Source organism: Arachis ipaensis, chromosome B1 (assembly GCF_059453495.1).
Source record: "Arachis ipaensis isolate K30076 ecotype BB chromosome B1, ASM5945349v1, whole genome shotgun sequence".
NCBI classification, from domain to species: domain Eukaryota; kingdom Viridiplantae; phylum Streptophyta; class Magnoliopsida; order Fabales; family Fabaceae; genus Arachis; species Arachis ipaensis.
This window is the reverse complement of record NC_142436.1, coordinates 148169894-148193801: the sequence shown is the minus strand read 5'-3', so window position 1 is coordinate 148193801 and position 23908 is coordinate 148169894. Positions and strand designations below refer to the sequence as shown.

Genomic DNA, 23908 nt, shown 5'->3' with positions numbered 1-23908 from the left:
CATCAAAATTAAATTATTAAGAGTATATATACTGAATAATAATGCTCTACAACCAACTCCAGATAAGTTACATGTCCAAGTTCAACTAAGTTGTTATAATAGTTTTCACATCACGCGCCACTTGCCCTGCTTGCACTTTTTTTTTTATCATGGTTCTTCTTCATCATCTCACTTACACACTCTTGCTGCTGCTTCTTCTTCTCGTCCTCGTCCTCCATTTTTCTAATTTTTCTCTTTTGTTATTGTGGTTGTGGTTACCACTTCCTCTTCCGCCTTCTTCTTTTTTCATTTGATTTCTCCTCCTCCTCCTCCATCATCGTCATCATTATCATTGTCATCGTTGACTTTTTCTTATACGTAAATAACACTGTTCATTCTCTTTCGATTTTTTGTACTTGTTCAGCTTAATGTCGCTATGTTATCTACTTATTTTTTCCACTTATTTTTTCTATTAAAATGTGTAAATATGCAACTCATTTCTTCATGAAATAAATTCTTAGTGCCATCACATCATTTAGTTGAAAATTTTGGTGTTAAAGTGAAGACATTTCGTTGTTATTCTTTAAAAATTTATGTGTTGTTTTATGTCGTCGTCTTTTTATACATAAATGCCACTGTTCATTCTCTTTCAAATTTTTGCACTTGTTCTACTTAATTTCGCTACATTATCTACATATTTTTTCACTTATTCTCTTTTCTATTAAAATTTGTGAATATGAACTCAAGTCTTTATGAAATAAGTTTAGTTTTACCACATCATTTAATTAAAAATTTTGAGGCTAGAGTGAAGACATTTCGGTGTTATTTTGTAGCTTTTATGTTTTGTTTTATATGTGAGATAATTATTCAATTCATTGAATTTGTGATATTTTTTAGAAAGATTCAATATTTTTTTGTGTCGTATTACTGAACTTCTTATGTCAATTTTAAATAATTTTGGTGCTATCAATAGAATCTTTAGTATTCAATTTATTTTCTACACACTGTATCATTGTATTTTGGTACTATCTGTTTTATTCACTTCACATCATAGTTTTTATTTTTTTAATTCAATATTTGAACTCAAAATTAATTGACTAAGAAAATAAAAGTTTATATTTTGATACTTTTATTCATGCTAATTTATAAATGAATAACTTAGTGCTTTCTATTTTAAAATACACGATGTATTTTAAACAAGAATAAAGTATATTTTTTGTCCTTAAAATTTTTTAAAAAATTAGAAAATATCTCTAAATTTTATTTAGTTTTAATTTTATTCTTAAAGTTTTCAATTTGCATCATATATACTCGAGGTGAGTGGTGATTAATTTTTCAAAAACTTTTAAACTTATTTAACAATAATTTCACAAGAACAACTTTTAACATAAGCAAAGAACAACCTTTAACATAAGCAAATCAAACATGTTGAATCACAAAAAGAATCGGACATAGTTGTTATGCATTGTTAATGATTACTTCTAAACTTTCCAAAAAATTACTAGAGATATACTTGATGCAAATTAAAAGTTTTAAGGATAAAATTGAAACAAAAAAATATTTAAGAGTAATTTTAAAATTTTGACCAAAATTTAAGAGAAATTTTTATATTTTATATTTTTTTCTTTAAATAATTAATTAAACTTTTCTCCTATAATTTTCCTGTTTCTCGTTTATACTGTCTTCAACCAATTAATAGGTTGTAGCATTTGTTACTCTACTTATTATAAGCATTACATCTTGCCCATTCATTTCAACTCCATTCTCCATATCAACGTCATCAGATCTTAAAAGAACTTTGATTTGACAAGAATGATACGCTCACATTGCACCATGCTACTAATTCTCTTAAATTCCGAGAGACTGAAGGGAATTATAGGCAACCCAAATTCAAAAAATGCGCTGATGTATTCTAACGGCATCTGATACATCAGATGAACTCATCAAGAATTTTCTCGGAGATGCGCATACAATGAAACAAATGGGACAGAAAAATGGATTATACCTTCTTGTTTCAAAACTTTGATAAGTACACATAGAGTAGCAGAGTGAAAGATTCATATACTCCTATTTTCCCTCACGTAAAATTATAAATTTGCTCATAGTCAATTTATCTAAAGCCGCTATCGATGTTTATTTTGCATTTGCAAATGAACAAAGAGCATATGCCCATATATGATAATGGAAAGACTGAAAATATAAAGGGCAAAACAAAAGGATAAACAAAGAGAAGATACAAGTACTTTGCCACTTGTCAGCCTGTTTACCGCACAGGCTGCTGATTGTAGTGAGTCGCCTTATCTTTTCTCTTTGCCACGGCAAGCCTTGCACTCCTAGCAGCAGCATCCATCTCCTTGATTTTTTCTTCTTCACAGATGCAACTTTCTTATGCCGCTCTTTCACGTCAGTTACAGGTGCATCCTCTGCCCTCCCCGTTCCAGCAGTTTCCGTAGTTGTCTTTCCATCAGCCACAGAATCAGGCAGGTCTTGCGATTCTTTCTGCTCCTTTGAAGATTTGTCCTTCTTCTTCTTTGCATTTTTGCTTTCACCGGTGGCATTCTCCTTTTCTAACTCACCATTGCGATCCTCGACCTTCTTCTCAGCACCTGAATTTTCCAGGATAGGTAAAAGATTCCAAGTAAGAAATTTCTATATAATCAGTCATCTTAGCAGGGCTTGCAAATGTATTGGCGAACGTTTGCATGAGCAAGTTCAAGCCTCAACTTAATACTTTAGATATTTAAATAGCATTCTTGTAGCCAGCATGGTTAAATCAATAACAAATTCCGAAAAGATAGATACCTCCTTGAAAGAACTAAGATAATTATAATATCTTTTTTCTTTTTTTCTTTCACAATATCAAAAACATCATATTACCATGGGAGTCAGCCTGGCTTCCGGGTTCTTTTTGCAATCCTAGCTCTGCTAAAACAGCTTCAAGCTCCTTTTTCTTCAATTCCTTCTTTGAAAGTTGCTCTTCAGTTTCCTTGGTAGACAACGAAGGCTCACGAGGCTTCTTAACAACAGTTTCAGGTTCTATTGGCGCTTCTAAATCATTTTCATGTTCATCCTCAGCATCATCAAGGCCTTCTATCTCACTATAGCTTTCCTGCTATTAAATCATTCACACGTCTTGCAGTTAGTCCAATGTGAAGCTCAATGTCTCAATGAAACAATAATAACCATCTTCTATGTTATTAATTTGCCATTAAGGCCAAAACAAATTAACAATTAAGTGCCCAGTTATGCAGCTTTCAGCTTTCACTACTCCAAATGGGACGTGAAGGGCAAGTCCATGCTACATGATATCATCTACGTTAAACATTATAGTTATGGGTGAAGACACAATCATTTTAACTATGCAAGATTGAACACGTGGAAACTTGAGCTTGCAGAACCAAATTGCAAATCCGGAAATGAGAATAACAAATCGGCAAACCGACAAATAGTCATCAAATGCATATTAATCTAATCAGATTCCAAATCATTAAACCGACAAGCTACAACGTCATCAAATCCAAGCATACAGATTACAGATCGTTAGACCATTAACACAAATCACATAAATGACAATTCAACAAGGATCATAAATACCTTCCCAGAGCTAGATATCCAGAACAAGACCAGAATCCAGGATCCTCATTATCAAACAGAATATCCAACATTATATCTTTAAGATATAAAAAGAAACACTCAGCTTTCTTTCCAATCATGCATGCAATAACATTCAACACAACTCTTTCTCCTCAAGGACACCATTATCAACCCATCCAATCCAACCTTCAAAACAGCATTGAACACAGACAACACAATCAAAACACCTACTGAATAACATCCATTCCAGTTCGGTTCACCTCGTGGCAAATAAATGTGAGAACATGAACAGCTCAACTAATCCACCTTTTCCAAGTCTAGTCGCTATCCATGCCACAGGACTAACGGATTCAAAAATAAAAAACACAATAATAAAAGAAAAAAATTACACACACTCTGCATCAAGCCAACGATCATCACCATCCATAGTTAAAAAATAAACGATTCAAGCCATTGCATATATTTCAGCAGTAGTGATCCAACACACATAAATAGAATAATCCAATTAAAAAAAGAAATAATGCTCAAAGTTTTATGTTCACCTCAGCATGGGCCTCGGATTCAGCTGCAGCAGCAACAGGAGCGCCCCAAATGGATTGAGGTGGAGCGGTGATGGCGTAGTAGTCGTCAACTCGTCATCATCCTCGTCGTCAACGTCAGCCCATGACTTCGACGTGAGTGGCGCCGGGGCCCAGAAAACCTCCTTTTTCTCCTGCTGTTGTGCGGCGGAGGAAGCGGCGGTGGAAGAGGACGAGGAGGCTCTCCCCTTGGATGAAGCCTGTTCCTTCTCAGAATCTCAGGCTTCTTCTTCTTCTTCTTGAGGCTTCCGAGCGCTGCGAACACGTTGGAGCTGTTTATGACCGGCGCCTCCTCCCTCCTGCTCCCTCCTCCCACCATTTCCAATCTCAAACTCAGCAGCGATGGCCCCGAAACGACCGCGTTTCAACAGCTCCAGTGAAGGGACAAGATCGGAAATAAAATCAAACAAATAAAAGAAAAAGAGAGAAACTCTAGTGTTTGTTTTTGTTTGTTCCTTGTCCGAGTGAATGGTGATCTGAGAAGTGAGGAATGTAACGTGGATGATGGAGTTATAAAAGGGTGCGTTAATTTGAGTATAGAGATTGAAGGGTGAGGCCCTGAGGGGGAATTTTTTATTTTTAATATTGGAGTGGTATTGGTGTTTTTTTTAAATGTGGATTGTTGGGGGTGTTATACTTGAACGTGGGATCGTTTAACTAGAGAAGCAGAAATCGGACCGACCGATTTATTAGAGATACAGAAATTGGACCGAATGATTTGTGAGAGGTACACAAATCCATCCCAGGGATTTCTGAGAGGTACACAAATCGATCCCAGAGATTTGTGTTAAAAAAAATTAAAAAATTTTAGTCTGAGAAATTTGTGTACTTCTACAATTTTAAAAAACATCAAAAATTACCATGTTAAAGTATATCACCACTTTTACTTCCATAACAAAAAAAAATTAGCCCATGGGATCAGAAACGATGATTATGTGTGTCTTTCTTTCACTCTACCATTTACATTACAACACAACAGTGTCATCCTTTTGTTAATTTATAGGGCTTATTTGAAAAAAAAAAAAACCCTTACGCTAATAAGCTTTTCAAACAAAAACATAATAATTAAAAGTTGGTGAATTCTACCGTAAGGATATACATGTACAGATGGCTCTTCCACACACACCACCGCAACCATATACATGGCTCTGGCCACCTGCCTCACCTCTATCCTCCTCCAGGATGACCACGATCACCACCTCCGGTACTCCCACCCTGACCACCATCACCTCTACCTTAGTGGCCCTCGTAACCACCTCCACCACCTCCCTGACCTCCCGTCACCACCGTTGTACCCTCCTCCACCACCACCACTTCCCTGACCCCGTCGTCACCTCCATCGTCTCCGTCATCACCACCTTCGTCCTCACCGCTACCCTCATCCTCTCCGCCTCTGCCTCCACGTCGGCCTCTACCTCACCACCACCTCTAGCTCCTCTACGGCCGCGACCCCTCCCCCCTCGCCGTCCAACCATTCCCAACCCTTCCCACCAAACCCCATTTCCGATTCCCGTCCTCAAAAGTTAAAGTTTTCATCTTTTCTTCATTTCATGTTGTTTCCCATTTTGTATTATCTAGCTTTGCTTTTCTTTCTGCTCTTGTTGGGTTAAATTTGTCTTTTGGTGTGTGGGTAATTTTGTTGAAGTGTTGTTCATGAGTGTGTATCCCTCATTTTAATGTTAGAAAACAAAATAATGCAGAAGAATCAAAAGACCCTGTGGTTCAGTTTCTGGAAGGAGAACTTCTCATAGTGTGTTTGTATTCCAATCCAGGTGGACGCTTTGCCTCAAGGGAAAAAGTATGCTTCTTTCCTTCAAAACCTTAACATTTGTTTCAGTGTCATTGTTGAGGGCTGTGTTACTTGTCTCTAATTCTAATTATCTACCATAAGAAAAAATAATAGTTATAAACTTAGATGTAATTTCTTCGGGTTTTGAAATATCATTTGTTGATCTATTGGCATTTCCTTTGGATTTTGGCTTTATATGTAACCAGATGAGCCTTCTAAAGAACTGCCGAAGTTTTCTGTCAAACTTTTTCTTCATTCCAGTGGGCATGTTGCAGCGAAATTCCAATATGACCAGGTTTCACATGCTAACTTCATCAAGAGTATTGAACTTTATATTTCTATTGAAAATTTTGAATTTTCCATAATTAGGGGCTATGTCTTTGACCTTGAACAAGTTCCTGCATACTCATGCTTTATAGGCTATGTTTCATGGCAGGTAATAATTTCTGCTTTTCGGGATTGGCTGTTTTGAGGGCTTAGTTATTTGAAAATTTGAGTCTGCAGGTTATGGATGTTCCCGCTTTCTTCCTTGTCAGAAGCAGAGAAGGTTCTAGGAGAAATATCTAATTATAAAGTTCAGGTAGTAATTCTTCTATTTTCATTTTCTCTATAATTGGGAAACTGATGTTGTTATTTTCTATCTTAATAAGAGTCGAGCTTGGCTTATATAATTTCTTTGGGGGGAAGCTGGTCAAGTGTTTGGGATTCCATCCATATAGTAGCTGTTATAGCAAAGTAAATAATTGTTTCGCAATACATATTTTTCCATGTTGATGGTCGTTGTGCCTTTGTCACTTTGGCATTATTCCATCCATATTTTTGTTTTGCATCTATATCTCGAGACTAGTATAGCATCATGCAGTTCTGATTATTTATGTTTGAGCTAGTTATGGAACAGAATTCTTGTATGTCTTGACAATATGCTTATTTTGGGCATAAAAAATTATTTTCTATTTACATTTTATAGGGTTATTGATATTCAAAAAAGTGGACTGTGGATTTCATTTATTTGAACTATGTGATTGTTGTTTAGATTATAAGTATTTTACTAAAACTTCCACTTTGAAAATGGTTCAAAAATTTGCTCACCAATTTTTATTGGTAAGAATAAGATTGTGGTAAGTTTTCTTTCTAAAATTAGGTTATTTGACTTGGAGATGGTAATATGTGCTCTCCATCTTTGGTTTGCGTTTGAGGTGGTAAAATCTAATTACTATTAGTTGCTTTTTTTTTATACTGCAGTTGGAGGTGGTAAAAGCCAAACTCAAGTCTGCTAAATCAAAAGATGAGTCTGAATCTGTTAAATTTACTCAAAAGAATTTGATTAACAAGGTTTGCATGGAAGAAGCCCTGAACATTATCTTGACTTGTACAAGTTGTTTGGAAGTTTTTCTTATTACCTAGAACTATGATAGGTCTATAGTTTTTACTGCAACATTTTCTCAGGCCTTGGCCAATATTGGAGTAGTTTAAATCATTTTGACTGGTATATGATCAAAACTGAATCATGATATATTCGATTCCAGATATATACTAATTCTGCTGATGCCAAGATTCCTGCTGCTCTTGAATATCTCAGAACTGTCATTGAGGTATTGCTCCCCTCCACTGCTTCAAAGCAATAAAATGTCAATAAAGAATTTGGTGACTGCAGCTGTATGTACTATAAGAAAGTCAAGTTAGGTTCTCAACTTCTCTAGTTTCTCACCCATCTCCTTTGATTGGTGTGCTTGCATGATGCATGATTAAATTGGTCTTTTCTAATTGCTTTTATTGCAATTGGTGCCCCTTAGTATAGGACCATAAGTTGAATGAATTAAATTGGCTGACCAGTGTAGTGAAAATGTCAGCATATGACATTTTAATACGTATGCCACAACTATTATTGGTGTCCACGTTGGCTTGTCTGAGTGGTGACCGAAATAAACACAAATTGTAAACTAGATTATGTGTTAATTCTTATATTTCATCCATCTTCCAGCCCCCCAAATCATTGTGTATGCTTAATTTGAAAGTTTGATTGCTTCAATTTTTTTTCCCTCTTGCTTCCATCTTTCTATTTCATTTGGGCTATCGGTGATTATCACGTGTAATATGTTGTGATCACTTCCGGCAGGTTGCAAGTTTCTTATATTTGCGCACCATCAGCCAATGATAGATGCGAAGACCAGTTCAATTTTACTCATTTTTTTTATATTGGAAATTATAGCACTTACCAAAACTGTTGAAAATTTCCAGAAGAAAAAAGTGGGTTGCATCCGGATTGATGGAGGTACACCCGCTGCATCAAGGCAACAATTGGTTACAGATTTCCAGGAAAAGGATTATATCAAGGCAGCTGCACTATGGTGGTATTTTTGGTTGTGTATTTCTTCCATGTGTTTCCGTTATAAGCATTTTTTCTGTTGTCTTGGTTAGTATTTGTGCTTGAGATAATGATTTCATGTGACACGTTATCATGCAGCTATCCATTATAAAGCGGGAGGAGTTGAATTAACTTTAACTGCTGCAAGCTCAGTTATCTTTACAGAACAATCCTGGACTCCAGGTGACCTAATTCAGGCCAAAGATCGTGCTCATAGAATTGGTCAGGTATTCTTACACTCATTAAGTAGAAAGGAGAGAGTTGTTACTAGTTGCATGACAACATTAAGAAAACAGATATCTTAAATGAAAAGAACTCTCATATCTAAATTTTTGAGTAGTAAAGACAACATGTGCTCTTCCGTTTTTTTGACTAGTTAGTTCTTGTTTACAGGTCTCATCAGTAAATATATACTAGTTGGCAAGCAGTCCTTCGCTGCTTGGTATAGCATTGACTTAACATTTATTATGTATTGATGATTAAATTTTTACGCCTTAGGGATGGTGCAATTCAAACTGGATAATTTGGGGCAGGTACATTTCTACATCTTCTTGAACTATCATATGTAATGCAAAATGTACATAATGCTTAGTTTCAAGGTTTTAATTCTGGTTTATATTTATATTTTGTCAAGATCTATACTCAAGCAGTATTTGAAAGTTACTTTTTGATGTTTTTGAGGAACCATTCTGAATTTTAGTTATTGAAAAATCAGATGAGATGCCCATGAGAACACCTTAGCTGTGTCAAATAATCAGCCATTGAGTATCCCTGCAAAGCATACTACTATTGGGCATAGGCCTTCAAAGCAGAGAACTCTTGACCAGTTTGTCAGAAGATGTGATAACGTGGATAGGTCGGAAGTCGGAACATCATCCTGACCGGAAACGGCCCTCTCGGTCATGACTTGTGAGATATGCAAAATGGATTTCCATTTTCACAGATACATGGCCAGTGGCAAGTGAATAGGAACTTAAATGTTGACTACATGCAGAAGTTTCCCTGTAGTATTAACCAGATGTGCTTACATGGGGAATTCACCTGTGATGACACAAATGCCGTTTTGAAGCTGAAATCCATTGTACAACAAATAATAGATTGAGTAGAACTGGCTACACTAAACTATGTTACTTGTACTGGAGATAATGGTTTGAATATGTGAAATATGTATTGGAAGAAAATGTTGATAAAGTCACCCATTAGATTTTAGGTTTCCACTTCTTGTTCTTAACTTTTTGCTCCCCTATGTTTTGTTTTAGTTTGGGGCTCTGTACAGAGTATGACATTATCATATATGAATGAGAGTTGTAAATTTCTTTACTCCATATGCATGTATCATTATATTTTGTAGAAATAATCATCTCTTGAAAGAATAGACTCATAGAACCCCTTTATAGCACTTCAGTTAAAACTGACCACCACACATTGGCTTATTTTGTTTAGGAACATGACCTATTCTGATAATGTTACTTTTCTCCCTAAATTCATACAGAATGACATTATAAAAATAACATCATTCTTTAATCATTTAGAAACTTGATTTGAATTTTTGTAACCCAGACTGAAGATTATTTTCCCTTCATCATCATTCTTATTATTTTCTTATTTTCTTAATCTAATCAATAAGAGAAAGTATAGGGAGCCAATGACCTAAGCGTACAATGTGTACAATAGAGGTTTAGAGAGTATTAGAGATCATTAGTGTTACCTTTTTCTATCAGCTGAAACTTTTGGGATGAATGGTATCATGACATGATATTAGAGCTTGAGATCCGAAAGGTCAAGAGTTTGATCTTTGGTGAATCCCAAAATCAGGTTAAACTTTTGGGATAAGTGACTGAGATGTTTATTATCCCTAGTATTCGGATGGAAATCATATGGGTGATGTTCATTTTTAACTCAATAGTCCATTATACACATGTACAAATAGTCCATTGGCTCCCTAGCAGGACTCAATCAATAAAGTAATCAATCGATAATATTATAAATATGACTCAAATAAAAAATTTAAACTAAATTTTTCAAACAAGAACCATTCTAACTTTATGTGAAACTTCAAAATGTTTCTTTTGACATAATATGTGCGGGCTATTAGTTGTAAAAAGCAGTGAGTTGATCATTTAATATGATCAGCAATAATGCAAATATCTCAAAAATTTTTGTATGAGCTAAAGAGAATATAGACACAACTCAAGCAATATCATATTCATATAGACATTAATATTTAATTCATTGTTCATTCATAATCCTATTGAAAACGACTAAGGATGATAATAAGCCACAAGAAATGTTACTAAAACGGAGTTGTCCTGTGCTGAAATCTTCCTCCCTTAGTAGGTGGCCAAACAAACGCATGGCGCATATAATTAGTAAGCCCACAGTTCTCCATGGTGAAGACACTCTTCCTATGGACAGTCACTTGTAAGAAATCTTGCTCCATGGAAGGAGCCCCACTGTCAAGTTGCAATGCTGCAACGTCCTTCAACATGGACAGTGTGAAAACTGAGATGCATTGCTTGGATGAATCCGGTTCGAAATGCAACAGCTCTGCAGAGCGTATTGCACACAGCTTCCCGTTGCCAAGGTCAACAAAATTGAATCTGCCCGGTTCTTCCGATTCTTCCATTGGAGGTTGAATACCCTCAAAACCCACATCAAGGTATTGGTATAATGCGACTAGGCCATTCTGGTGGTTAACGAGAATGGCAAGGACCTTGTCCAAATGTGTATGAGGAGATTCCATCACATACTCATGTGTAAGGCAAACGGTGTAGTTGCTGCTGCCAAGACCCGGAAGGGACACAGAAATGTGTGGGGAATAAGTAACACGACAGTGGTCATCACCGCTAATGAGCCTACCCTGTAGGAAGTTCGAAAGATTGTTATCAGCGGCAGACTTATCCATCCAAGTCTCTTTTATGGGGTCGAAGCGGGCCAAACAAGAGTCACTCTCAGTGGACGATAAAAAAAAGAGGTTGTTGTCGAGGACGAAGATGGTATTGTCGACAAGTGGCTCGAAGCTAATGGCCGGAGGAGCCATTAACGGTTTCCAAACTCTAGAACCAGAACAAAGAACATAAAATCCAGATGAATCTTTGACCCGTGGTTTCAGATTTATATAGAAGTAAACATCGCCTGAGCCTGGCGTGTTTGCGATGTATGATTCGTCAAAAGGAAAGGGTGCATCATCCAGTGATCCCGTACGCGCAAATCTTCCCTCCTCAAATTTGATTTCGAAGATTGGCCAGGGGACCAGATTCGCCATGGAAATGGATTTGCTTCTGTGAATTTCAGGCGGCAGGCTGGACGGCGCCATATAGATCTTGGAGTCGAACTCGAAGGGACACATATCAGGCTCTGGAAGATCCAAACACAACTCGAACCGTGGTGGAGGCAAACAAGTCCAATCTATGACATCAACTTCTTCCTTTAAATTGCTCAGTTTGATCACGATCAACTTTTTATATGTCACAAGGCAAAGGCACGCTTCCTTCGCCATTTCAACCTGCTCAGTTTTTCGTCTTTTTGACTCAGCAGCATCCAATTCCGCCATCACTCTCTCCGATAGAACGAGATCGGTGGTGCTGCGGCAGCAAAAAGCTAGGATTAGGGTAAAGCACTAGAAAGTTAAAAGATGAAAAATGGGGCTGTTGACGAGCGACTAGGGTTTCGAATATCTACTTATTCTCTCTATATATATACTAACTTAATTTTTATATTTTTATTTTTAAAATTATAAATTTGATGGAATAATTTAAAAAATAAAAATAAAAAATATTTAAAAACATATAAAAATTTTAATATTTATTTAACTTTAGAACGTATAAAAATTTATAAATTTGAATCAAATAATATATTAAAAAAATTATGTGTAACAAAATAGAAATAAATATTTATAAACGTTAATTACAAATTAATTATTTATAAGCATTATTAAGTTTATTTATTTTTTTATAATATTTAATTTAAAACAAAATATAAGTTATCTTCATGTATAATTTTAATAGATAAAAAATATTTATTTTTTTAATTTTATATTTAATTTTTTAAATTATCTTTAATTTTATTTTTATTTTTAAAATTATTAATTTATATTGTCTTTTTTTTTCTTTTTTGTTTTCTTCTTTTATTTTTTTTCATCCGATCATAATTATTATTATCTTTATAGTAATTTTTATTATTTTCTATCACTTGGATTTATGACCTTTTATTCAGTTAACTTTTATGAGTTATTGAAATTTTAATAAAAGATTTTTTTTGTGTCTTTTAAAACTTTAAATTATTTGTACATTTTAGTATGTTATTGAGCGATGTATTGTATGTAATTTTTACATCAATTTTAAATGAAATTAAATTATAAATCAAGTTATTTTGTGTGTATTTTTTAAGATTCTAAAAATCGGATTTCATCGATCGATTCAATTGAATTAATAAAAAATTTAAAATATTAAAATTATATGAACTTAAAAATATTCTTGTACTGGTATTTTTCTCCAGTAGTTCCCCAAAAGATATAATCGAAATTGCTGAAGTAAAAAATAATTTAAGATTTCATTAAATAAACAACAATACTACTATATGTCAAGATAACATTGTTCTTAATTTATTTATTTTTTCTTTTTTGTTTATATTTACTTCATATGTTGGATTGATCTAAGTAGAAATTCTAAATGGTATGGACATTGGACAAGTAACAATTGATTTGCAGATCTTAAAATTTACCAAAAAGATTTATGTTAGGAGGCTCAACATTCACCTGACATACACTTACTCTGTGACGGTGAGCATAATAGAATAATTCTTGTTACAAAATTAAAAAGAAATCATCATGCCAACACATGTTACTTATGTTCAAACACCTTCCAACATTTAACAAAAACAAACCGTAATATGTTTGTTCGTTTAATAGTATACAACAATGTTCTAAAAACCGGTTCGAACTGGCCGGTCGAACCGAGAATCGTTAGCAAATACGGTTTGAATAGAAAATAAAACCGTCAAATTCAAAAATCGTAGTTGGACCATCGAACCGATCGGCGAACCGTGACCCGGCCGGTTTTTTAATTTTGCCAAAAAAACGCACGCGTTTTGATTTTGCCAAAAGGTGAACCCTAGCACTTTTTCACGCACACACCCACACTGCAGAGAGCCACTCTCGAGCCTCCCCTCCAGTCCTCCACTCTCACCTCTCGCTTTCACCACGTCCAGTCTCCACCGCGAGCTTCCAGCGCAACCTCCGTCCAACCACCGCCTCCGTCGCAAGATCCTTGGAAGTCACTCATCGTCGAAAGTTCCTTTTAGCCAGCTTTCCGTTCGTGCAAACAGCTTTCCTTTCAGCCGTCGAAATCGCAGCCACCGCCAGTGCCAGTTGCCGTCGCGCAGTCTTCTCGCCGGTGCCAGCTCTGTTCGACCCTTCCACCCCAGCCATTGTCCCTGTCGCCGCCAACTCTGCACTCTTCCCTGTCTTCCACTAACCCTAGGTGTAAATTTTGTTTTTTGTAATAATAATTGTTGAAGCATTGATTTATTGTTGGTTCTAAACCTTGCTGTTTTCTTCAAAACTCCGTTTCGCACTTTCCTTCCATTTTTGTACGTTTCCTTTTCCATCCTTTAAGTCATTCTGCCTTAGAAAATCTGAAACTACTCAACACACTAATCACGGCATCGAATGGAAATAAAGGTAATTAAAATAATTAATTTAAAAGCTTGGGAAACTTGTTTTTCACATACATCACATAATAAGGAAAGGAAAATAAAACCATGCAATTAATATGAATAAGTGGGTGAAGGATTGAATAAATCACTCAAACTAAGCACAAAATAACTCATAAAATATGGGTTTATCAAAAATCCTAAACTCATCACACTCTAAATTCCGCCCCATCCCCAACCACACGGTGAACAAACTCCGAAGTCACCCTAATTCCTAATCTCTTTTCCTGTTAACTCACCACCACATACTCTACTCTCTGCTGGTCTCAGCCTTCACCGTTACCGTCTAGATGAGCCGTCGCCGTTGCCGTCCAATCCATCTCCCAGCGTCATTCGTTGGCTTTCCTTCCCTGTCTCCTCTTCTCTCTTCTTTCTTCTCTTTTCTCTTTTCTCTCGTCGAGTGGTCGTCAGCGATGTGGTTCTCCATCTCCCCCTTTATCCTCCACTTTCAGAGTAATAATGGAGTCTCAGGATAAGGTAAATAATCAAATTGAAGATTGTTTCTCATGTACAAGCTCAAACAGAGAAAGTTGGGGCAAATGTTCTTAGAGGCAATGATGAAGAATCTTGTGCAGATTTAAGGGTCGATAACCTCCCTCAGGTATACGTATATTGCATACAGAAATGTGCACACGTGCATGCACTCACAATGTTTATATGTTTCTCTTCTTATTCTTGGTTTTATTGATTAAACTAAGGGTAATATTGAAAATGATGTGTAAGTGAAGTGAGATTCTAATTTGAATGTTAGTTTATATCAATGTGGTCTGTTGACTATTGTCGTTGCTTCTCATGCTTATTTGTAAAGTTTGAGTACGTAATGATATAATTGATGTTAACAATTTAAGAATACAGTATAGAAGCATGAAAGAAAAGTGTTCAGAGCCAAAAGAAGATGAAAAGAAGCTCAAGAAGAACAAGAACAAGATTAAGAAGAAAAAGAAGAAAGGCGAGACAGCTGACAAAAGGGAAAGGGTGACAGGTTTGAGAAGTTGGAGGCTCTGAGTAGACGACTGCAGCATTGCCTTCTAAAGGGATCAATCCATTGAAAACACTAGTCCTCTTGAACATTTGTATCATACTGACTGATTGACTTACAGATAGATATTCTTCATGTCTACTTCTGATGTTCATGTTCTTAGAGCATCAGTGTGATCCTATATTTGTTGTAGCCACTCCTTGGAATTTGGTTTTGTTGGTTTTTAATTGTAGGCCGTCAGTCCTTGACTCCTTGTTAATATTAAAGATTTTTGAATTTTATTTTTATCAAATGTTCTTTTTAATAATTAAATATTCTTATAAGTCTTTTATAACAATTTTCTCAATAATAATTACCACCATTAAAAATACTAAAACAGCAACGTATAGATGAGAACCCAAGTACAAGTGGGAGCAAACTAATATTACTATTAAAGTGAAATCAATAATATGCTTCTATTGAAAATTAAAACCAGTCATGAAATAAAATTACATGGAAGACCCTGCAAAAGCATATACAAAATCCTTCTAGTCTCTCCAAGGAAAGCAAATAAGAGAGAGCCAGAATAAAAACAGACATGGAAGACATTTGAGTAATCCCTATAACTTATATACAAAGCCAAACCCAAACCCAAAATCTTATATACTAAAATACAAAGGAATCACCAACGAGATGAGAACCTAAGGGAATGAGATTCAATAACCAGTAAGCAACTGTTTAAGGCTATACACTTATCTCCTAAGCTATAATAATGTTATGATTTCCAACATAAGATTGATAGAGTATATCTATCCTCTACATACTTCTTTTGCCACCTCCTGAAAGCTGCAGAGTGCCACTGGCTGAATATATTATTATATTGACGGGCTGAGATGATACAAATCCTCAGTTATAGATTTTTACCGGCTTCTCGAATGCGTGACGATTCTGCAAAATTGAAAACTAATCATTGAAAACATCAAGAGACCTTCAAATAGAATTATATCCAGTGATGCATAATTACCATACTGATGTAATAGTTATTTTTTTTTAATTCTAACTACACTTTGAATCAGATAAAACGCAGAAAAATTATGTTTATCAATTTATGTTTTAAACCAAACCTTTTTTTTTTCTATTGTAAAATTTGTTTCTTCATCCCATATAGACCTACAAATTTGTTTATATATATATATATGCTAATAAAGTTGTTATTATGTTTCCACATGCACACAACTTTTTACTATGGCATGACTACACAAAATACTAAATACATATGCTTTAGAAATATTGAATTATGTTTAAGCTATACTAAATTAATCATATTAAAATATTTTATTTAGTTGCTTCAACTCCATTTCTAAATTAAATTTAGTATGCGATAAATTTAAAAGTTATTATGTTCCCACATGCACACAACTTTTGTGTTTCTCTATAACAATTTTCTACTATGGCATGACTACACAAAATAATAAATACATATGCATTAAAAATATTAAATTATGTTTAAGTTATACTAAACTAATCATATTAAAATATTTTATTTAGTTGCTTCAACTCCATTTCTAAATTAAATTTAGTATGCAATAAACTTAAAGTTATTGCAACTCCTTTCACAGCTTTTTGCAATACTAATTATTTTTTGAAATTTTCATCAACTAAAATACTGAATTTATGCTAAAAATGGTGATATTACATTTCTCACAAGCTCAAGCAAGTACTATAAAAAAAAAGAAACATATAGTAAAAGCAAAATATTTTTAAATGTTAAAATATTTTGTGTAATACTAACTTGACCACGTTTAGACTTTTGCATAATCCCCAATTTATCACTTAAGTTCTCTTGTTTCCAACAATAACATTCATGTTTGCATAATCCGTCTCCTAGAACGAATAATTTGCTTGAAAAACATCATTTTCTACTATTTTATACTGCACTTTACTTTCAACTTCAAATCTTCTTGTTTAATTCCTAGATTAGTTATCTTGTTCGTGAGTTCCTGTAGTGCCTCCTCAGTAAGAGAAGGATTTACTTCTGATATTCACATTGTAAATCGTACAGCTTGAAAGTGAACATAAATGCATAATAACTTGAGTTAAAAACTATCCAATATCACTTTTTGAAATTCAAACAAATATGTTCTAAATCTTGTCCCTATATAAAATGAGTCATGAATCAATCAGCCATATTATCAAATTCCAAGGTCATTGTCACATCATTTTAACTTACCTTCAGAGCATTGGTTGATAATCTCATAAAAAATAGTAAGATTTAAAAGAAACCTTTTCAAACTACTAAAACAAAGATAGAACGAAAAGATATATGGTATAGTTAAAGGGCAGTGTTGAATTTAACTATTATATTTGATGGGCTTCAAGTATCATTTCTAAGTCAACAGGGTCAAGCAAAAGCAATCAGAACCTAAAGGCGGCATCATATATAAGCCTCTAAACATGGCACTTCGTATCTAAAAAATCAAAATTCAATAGTCACACTAAAATTAAAGTTTAGCAGCCATTTCTTTAATTTCTTTCATCACCATTTTTAGCGAATCCCAATATAAGTATTTAAGGAAAGACAATTACATCACATCACAAAAAAAAAGGTAAATAGTTAGATTATGGACTAATTCAAATCATTATAAACCATATATAATAAGGAATGTTAAGTTGGCATGAGGACATTTAAATAGTGAAATTCGAAATAAAGCACTTTCTTGATCTTTAAAGATAGTAATTGATAATAAAAAGAAAAAAAAGATATATATAGATAGATGATCATACTTTATCTTCAGTCATCACATGTAAATTAATAATACTCATTTCTCTCATGCTTTTGGTTCCCTCATATTTTAATTCCTTGAAATATCTTAATTTCAAATTTAGTTCAAAGATTTAAGAATACTAAAAATTAGAATCTATGAACGAAATTGGTGAAACTATGGTTGTTGGTGATAGATAATTTATATTGGACTAAGAACACACCCAATCATTTCAATTAAAAAAAAAATTTGCTTTATTTGCAACATGAGTAATTAAACTGATAAATTCTTTCCCCATTTCTCTACATTCTCCCAACATGTGAAGACTTTTTCTTTTTATACTGATAAACACTAACATTATACATAAATCCTTTGTAAAAAAGGCTATAATTTGCATCTAACTACATGACAAATATAATATGTCTCTTTGTAATCTCCTACTTAACCCACCAGGAACATAAAACAAATCATATCAAGCTTCAACACAAACAATAACAATAATACTAACAAAACATAGTTTAAGAAGAAGAACCAAACATGCAACAAAGCCAGTGATATAATTATATACCATGAACTTGGTTTCTGTACTCGCGAAACAACACTGCAATGACAGTTTTAATGAAGTAAAATTATTTATAATTGGCCAACAAAGTTGAATAATAATGCAGTGAGTAAACCTTAGATTAAGAAGTTCTTTTATCTATGTCGACATCTATGTTAAGACAACAAATTTGTATCTTTAATGTGCAACAAATAATTATATATTTGCTAATCTCATAGTCATTTCCATACTCTGTCGATTATAATAATTAAAATTTCAATTATTAGTAGCACAATAACTACATCACCTCTAAAGATCAATGGGACAAATTGAACGGTGAACAACTCAAGCAATATCATCTAAGCTGATAATAAAATCTTTAAAATTGAAAACACAGAAGTTCAAATCAGAGGGGGAGCGAAGAACAACACAAAAGGCAAGAGAGCAATTGAAAACTTTCAGCAATAATACAAAATTAGGATGAATACATCTCCTATTATCTCTGCCTTCTTCTATTAAACCGCAATCGAGGATCTACATCCAATTTCATAACATTAAGGGCACATAAAAAAGATACGATTAAACTCTTTAGTACACAGGCTAATGGAATCACTGTAGAATTCAAGTTCATGATCTCTTCTCTAATAAAATGCTAATAATCAATTAGTTAACTAAAGAAGTAAAAAAATGTTTGTTTTACATGTAGTGGCCTATTTTTAAATTAGTTAACTATAAAATTTTTTATTTTACAAAATAGGGGAAAGAAAATCTATATAATTTTCAAGTTGTTATAGTTACAGACTTATAGAAAATAGTCAAGAGCATGGTTCAATGATTAAAAAACTGCCAACAAACCATAACATAAAACTGCAACAGTGGTGTATACTGAGTTAATAGAAATCACAGTACAAAATAAAAAATGGAAAACTACATTCATCATGCATGTATAGCAGAAGAAAAAGAAAATTAAAGCAGATAATTTACCAACTATTATTAGTATTATTGCTGCATATTCACAAAATACTGCATGTAATACATGACTTTAACCGTTTGCATTATCTATGTGCCCTTGAGTTTTCAATATTTATATATGGTATGAAACTCATTTTTAAAGAAAACTCAGAAAAAAATATACAGAAGTTAGTTATGGAAGGAAAAGGAAGATCAAAATTATTTAAATACATATAAACTTAGTTAAATTTTAAAGAGTGCCATCTAAGAATTAAACTGAACAAATTAAAGAAGAGAAAAAAAGATCCAATTTAAACAAAAAAAGGGTAAAAAAATAGCGATTAAGGCAGATGAATCATTCATACCGCTTTGGCAGGTGCAACTTCAGCCGGAGCACGTTGCAGCAGATTTCACACCTTGAGCTTTGTCGGAGAAGTTGTTCCTTAAAAAAAGAAATCAAGTTTTCAAATTACTTAGCAAAACCAAAAGCAAATCAAAATTTGTAGTAACAAAAAAATCTATAAAAGTCAAAGCTACTAAATTACATAAGATGTCAACAGACAACAATGACTGCTTATTTTAAGTGTGATGCTGTTTTACTCCAGCATTTTATGAAACAACTCCTGAACTTAAGATATGCATACACCTTTGAACATTTTATGTTTAGGAAAGAAAAAAACTATAGCCTCTAAGAAAAACCATTGTTGCTATAAATAGCTTTTACTAAATTTCTTTAAATTATAGAAAAAACACCCAACTTCAAGAGGGGTAGCATTTTCAAGAGAAGCAACTCTAACTTCAAGAGCAGTAGCATCTCCAACTTTCTGCTATTGCTGTTGGACTCCTAACAGTCCAAGAAACTGCTCCATGGTTTGGTTTGTTTTAAACCATCTCATCAAAGTATCACATGATTAAGTTTCAGATAAAAAACAAAATGCTCCATATTCATTAAAATTTTTACAAAAATCCCATAAACCTTCAAGATATGATAATCAAATACTTTAACATTGTAATTTGCATTAGTATATACCCAAACAAAAAGAACAAAGAATTTATTTTGCATTACTTGATGATCTTCATTGCTTCAAAATTATCTCTTGTAGAATTTCCAAAAGCAGATCTTTTTTACTGAAATCAATTCTAGCTGATAAATTAAGAACTCAAAACATCTTTCGAGAAAATTTATATTGGCATATGTGATGTGTTAGTATGAGAGGATTGACATACCAAATGAAAGAATCCCTAACAATGAGATGGTGGGTGCAAATTCAGAACACATAAATATATTTTAGTGTTGGATCTAATTAATTAAAATGAAATGGATATAACACACAAATGTTTATTCTTTTTTCTCTATATGTTATGGATTAACGGTTGCTGAGTACAGGCATCAAACCCAAATAAATATTATTGAACTTCCTCATGAACTCTATGATGATGAGGATGGAAGTACCGGTAAAATTGAAAAGGTCTATATAACATTAAATATATTATTGAACTGGATAAAAATGTTATCAATCATGTCAAATGAGGCATAAAATGTAGAAATTTAATGTCAATTTCATTATATAGAATCAATATCCACCATCCTAGGCAGCAATCTTTTCATTCCTCTAATATCAACATAAATGCAAATGGCAACAAAAGGAAATTTTAAAGGATAGTATTACCTGGAGGACATTGTTGGCATAATCAAAGACTCCATCAGAGACCACAACAAAGAATTATAGAGACTAAAAATTTTACTTGCAATTGCAGGTCAATCACCACCTCAGATGTTCTTTAAGAAATAACATAAGATACGAAAACAGAAAAAGAAAAAAAAATCAGCAATATAGTTAATAGAAGACAAACACGGTTAGCTATCCAACAACAAAAAGGAAACGGATTATTATAGATTAACCAAAATGTACATGCAATCATTTGAAAGCAAAAAAATATATATTTTATTGCAGATTAACCAAAATTTTAGAACTTGAAGCTGTCGTTCACCGAAGAATGGATTATAAAGGATTCTTCTCTGGTTATAATGAAATCAAACAACAAAATAAAGAGAGAACTAACCATCCTTCATTCGCAGCATCCGCTGGCAAAGGAACGGCTGCGACGGCGTTCTGCGGTAGATGAAGTTCTATGGATCCAACAGCGTCGGTAAGCTCCATCACCGCCGTCGCCGCCTCATTCCTCTTCTTTTCTCTGTCAATCTAGCATCCTTCTCTGTGACCGTCATTGTCATCGCCACCCACTTCTTCCATCGTGCTTTATTTCTTCACCAACCTTTTCTTCTTCTCTTCTCTGCGACATTGAAAGAGGAAGTCTGGTGCCAACTACTCCCCCTATCAGAACTGGCAACTCTCTCTCTCATATTCTCTTCTTGAAAGTCCTGAAACAAAATCATTTTCAATTTGAATTTGAATCAAATCCCGCCCAGTTACTTCTTTGGATTGAGAACGGCAAAGTGCCCAACATTAAAAACATAGTAACATACACTTGTCAATCATACACAGCTCCACGTGTCAAACACAGAACACTCCACTTGTCGAGCAAATATCACAACTATATTCTTATTATATATTAATAGATATTTGGCCTATGTTTTGCCAAATTTTTCAGTCTTTTGTTATTAATTCATTAAATTACATAGAATGGAGGGGGAATCACGACGGATCTAAATGCTAGTTAATCTCCAAGTGAGCCTTTCACGCTATTCAAAGCTGCTTGCCTGTGTTGCAGCAATGGATGTGAGCAAGCAAATAAATTTCAACCTGAAAAATGTAAAGGAAGCAATAAATTATATGTAGCCCAGCTCTTTATATAAGTATTGACAATATTATGCAAAAATGGTTCGAATTTAGAAACTATCAAATGTTCAAATGTGATGGATTAGATGAATATGCCATATTGCCATGCACTATATTTTTAATTGATTGATTATCATAACACTTTTCACTTTCTTATTTTATCACAAATGTGACTAGTGAACTTGCAAAGTCTAACCGGAATGTTAGTAGACTTCAACTTTCTCCAGTGTTCCTCCTCAAAGAAACAAGCATGTCCGATTATGGGGAACAAAATCGAGCATATCTTGTATCTCCTTTGAATTAGGAACCTAAAAGCACGAAACAAGCAAAACAGACCAGTCAGGTAATCACCACAGGTAACAGGTACAATAAAAGATTGGCGCACAGGGTTACAAAAAGACCTTGTTCTCTGGCGAATTTCAATGCTGGCAAGTATCTTTTCCAAAAAAAGATAACGGGAGACTTTGATCTAAAGCATCATTACGAATTACTATGCTAGAGTCCTTGATAGATTGACATACCATTCGCCAACCTTTGGATTCCCAGATAGGTCAATTCCAACCACCCCCAAATGCCTCATTTCCAGTGCCAGTTTGACCTGCAACACAGAAATGGAGTGTTGAAGGTATTAAGTAGCAAGCATCAAACTTAAGGATGTTGAAATTACTCATCTTACAGTTTCCATAGTTGCTTCTGTTGTCTCCCTACGATCAGCACTCAAGAGAAGCCTAACAAAGATTTTCTTCCTACTATTTCCATCACATTTATCATTTGTAGCTGCGTGCAGAGATTCTAAAAGATTTCTAGGATCCTCAGTATAAGGAATTAAAGCCACATCAACCGAGCTGACAGATCTTATCCCTTCCAATACAGCTTCAACATAAGAACGTTTGCTCATTCCTTGGGAATCGTTTTTCTGTAAGGAATTAAGCCGAAAAATTCACTGTCGAATCAATAGAAAAGACCAAAAAGACAAAAAAGAGTCCGCATCAAGTACCAAGCTCTTCTAGTTACCTTTGGGGTGGTTCTCAATTCGAGATAGACAACCTTTTCTGATGCGAAATCTTCAACAACCTGCATTCAGAAATTGCTTCTATAAATGCAAAGGCTGAAGGCATCGGATTTAGAAACACAGAAATTTAGATAGTAAGCAACCATACTTCATTCACAATTCTTGTAACAGTCATGTGATCATCTGTATTTACAAAACCATAACCACCACCATTATAAGCCTTAAACACTATAATAGTAACGATTACTAACACTAAAAGTGACAATCAAACAGTCCCTCATATCACAAACACTAGCAGAGTGCGTAATTTTTACAATCAAACAGCTGTTAAGGGTCAAAATCAGTCCCAAAATGAACATGAAGCTGAACAACAGTGAAGGGGCACACTGAAAATAAAACAAGAAAATAGGAAAGGAAAAAAGGGAAAAGGAGCATACTTTTAAGGATAACATGCTCCACTTGGGAAAAATCTATTAGACCCTTGTCCCACAAAGCTCTAGCGAGTTCTCTGTGCAACAAAAAAAAAGGATAAGATGAAAGAGAATGAGATGAAGAAACAAAACAAGAGAGAGAGGAAAGGAGAAAAGGAGTACAGGAGAGTGGAGCCTCTGATGGATCCATTGAGGTGAGCATGGAGTTCCACCTTTGGCATTGACATCCACCACTCCATCTTTTCTTCTTCCTCAACACTGAAACTGAAACTGCAAGTGCTTCGTTGGGTGTTGGGTAAGAGTAAGAGTACACTCTGGTTGGTTCAGAAGAGACTGGCCAATGGCCATTCACTGAACTCATCCAAGGGCGTGTATCAGACAAAAAAAAACAGCACTCAAACATGTTGAGGATTTAGGGTTCATGCCACGATCATT

General features: G+C 34.3%; 3 protein-coding genes, 1 long non-coding RNA gene and 1 pseudogene across 15 annotated transcripts; 1 reads left to right on the top strand and 4 right to left on the bottom strand.

Moving 5' to 3' along the window:
- Positions 1-1974: 1974 nt before the first annotated feature.
- LOC107639937 (uncharacterized) lies at positions 1975-4880 on the bottom strand (annotated as a pseudogene). Its single transcript, XR_015902599.1, has 4 exons — positions 4370-4880; positions 4116-4319; positions 2857-3088; positions 1975-2585 (listed from the first exon to the last, which is right to left on the bottom strand). The product of XR_015902599.1 is annotated as an uncharacterized LOC107639937 (transcript).
- A 299-nt stretch (positions 4881-5179) lies between these two features.
- On the top strand, positions 5180-9630 carry LOC107639755 (uncharacterized). Of its 11 annotated transcripts, none has more exons than XM_088502133.1 (10): positions 5180-5673; positions 5852-5949; positions 6147-6235; positions 6445-6520; positions 7183-7272; positions 7467-7532; positions 8179-8288; positions 8405-8527; positions 8699-8838; positions 9021-9630. In XM_088502133.1, the coding sequence occupies exons 1-8, from the start codon at positions 5259-5261 to the stop codon at positions 8415-8417; spliced, it is 957 nt and encodes a 318-aa protein (XP_088358259.1). In that variant the 5' UTR covers positions 5180-5258; the 3' UTR covers positions 8418-8527; positions 8699-8838; positions 9021-9630. The 11 variants fall into 11 exon arrangements, with proteins under 11 accessions (XP_088358259.1, XP_088358260.1, XP_088358258.1 ...); XM_088502134.1 differs by having other exon boundaries at positions 8405-8532; positions 8804-8838; XM_088502132.1 differs by having other exon boundaries at positions 8405-8532.
- Positions 9631-10485: 855 nt separating this feature from the next.
- LOC148578832 (uncharacterized) lies at positions 10486-11970 on the bottom strand. Its single transcript, XM_088502123.1, has one exon. The coding sequence runs from the start codon at positions 11856-11858 to the stop codon at positions 10599-10601; it is 1260 nt and encodes a 419-aa protein (XP_088358249.1). The 5' UTR covers positions 11859-11970; the 3' UTR covers positions 10486-10598.
- Positions 11971-15432: 3462 nt separating this feature from the next.
- On the bottom strand, positions 15433-21857 carry LOC148578831 (uncharacterized). The gene is made up of 5 exons (XR_015902596.1): positions 21718-21857; positions 21294-21612; positions 20900-21009; positions 19595-19671; positions 15433-15923 (listed from the first exon to the last, which is right to left on the bottom strand). It is a non-coding gene; the product is annotated as an uncharacterized LOC148578831 (long non-coding RNA).
- A 369-nt stretch (positions 21858-22226) lies between these two features.
- Positions 22227-23854, bottom strand: LOC107639948 (N6-mAMP deaminase). The gene is made up of 7 exons (XM_088502121.1): positions 23636-23854; positions 23480-23550; positions 23191-23225; positions 23045-23104; positions 22707-22946; positions 22432-22628; positions 22227-22338 (listed from the first exon to the last, which is right to left on the bottom strand). Exons 1-6 carry the CDS (start codon positions 23710-23712, stop codon positions 22521-22523), a joined length of 591 nt encoding a protein of 196 aa, XP_088358247.1. The 5' UTR covers positions 23713-23854; the 3' UTR covers positions 22227-22338; positions 22432-22520.
- Positions 23855-23908: the final 54 nt, after the last annotated feature.

Coding starts and splice junctions, on each gene's coding strand:
- LOC107639948 (XM_088502121.1), bottom strand. CDS start 23,712: ATGGAGTGGTGGATGTCAATGCCAAAGGTGGAACTCCATGCTCACCTC. Junction 23,226..23,479: donor GGAGCATGTTATCCTTAAAA/GTATGCTCCTTT, acceptor TTGTAAATACAG/ATGATCACATGACTGTTACA. Junction 23,105..23,190: donor TTACAAGAATTGTGAATGAA/GTATGGTTGCTT, acceptor TTCTGAATGCAG/GTTGTTGAAGATTTCGCATC.
- LOC148578832 (XM_088502123.1), bottom strand. CDS start 11,858: ATGGCGGAATTGGATGCTGCTGAGTCAAAAAGACGAAAAACTGAGCAG.
- LOC107639755 (XM_088502128.1), top strand. CDS start 5,259: ATGGCTCTTCCACACACACCACCGCAACCATATACATGGCTCTGGCCA. Junction 6,521..7,182: donor TATCTAATTATAAAGTTCAG/GTAGTAATTCTT, acceptor TTTATACTGCAG/TTGGAGGTGGTAAAAGCCAA. Junction 7,533..8,178: donor ATCTCAGAACTGTCATTGAG/GTATTGCTCCCC, acceptor GAAAATTTCCAG/AAGAAAAAAGTGGGTTGCAT.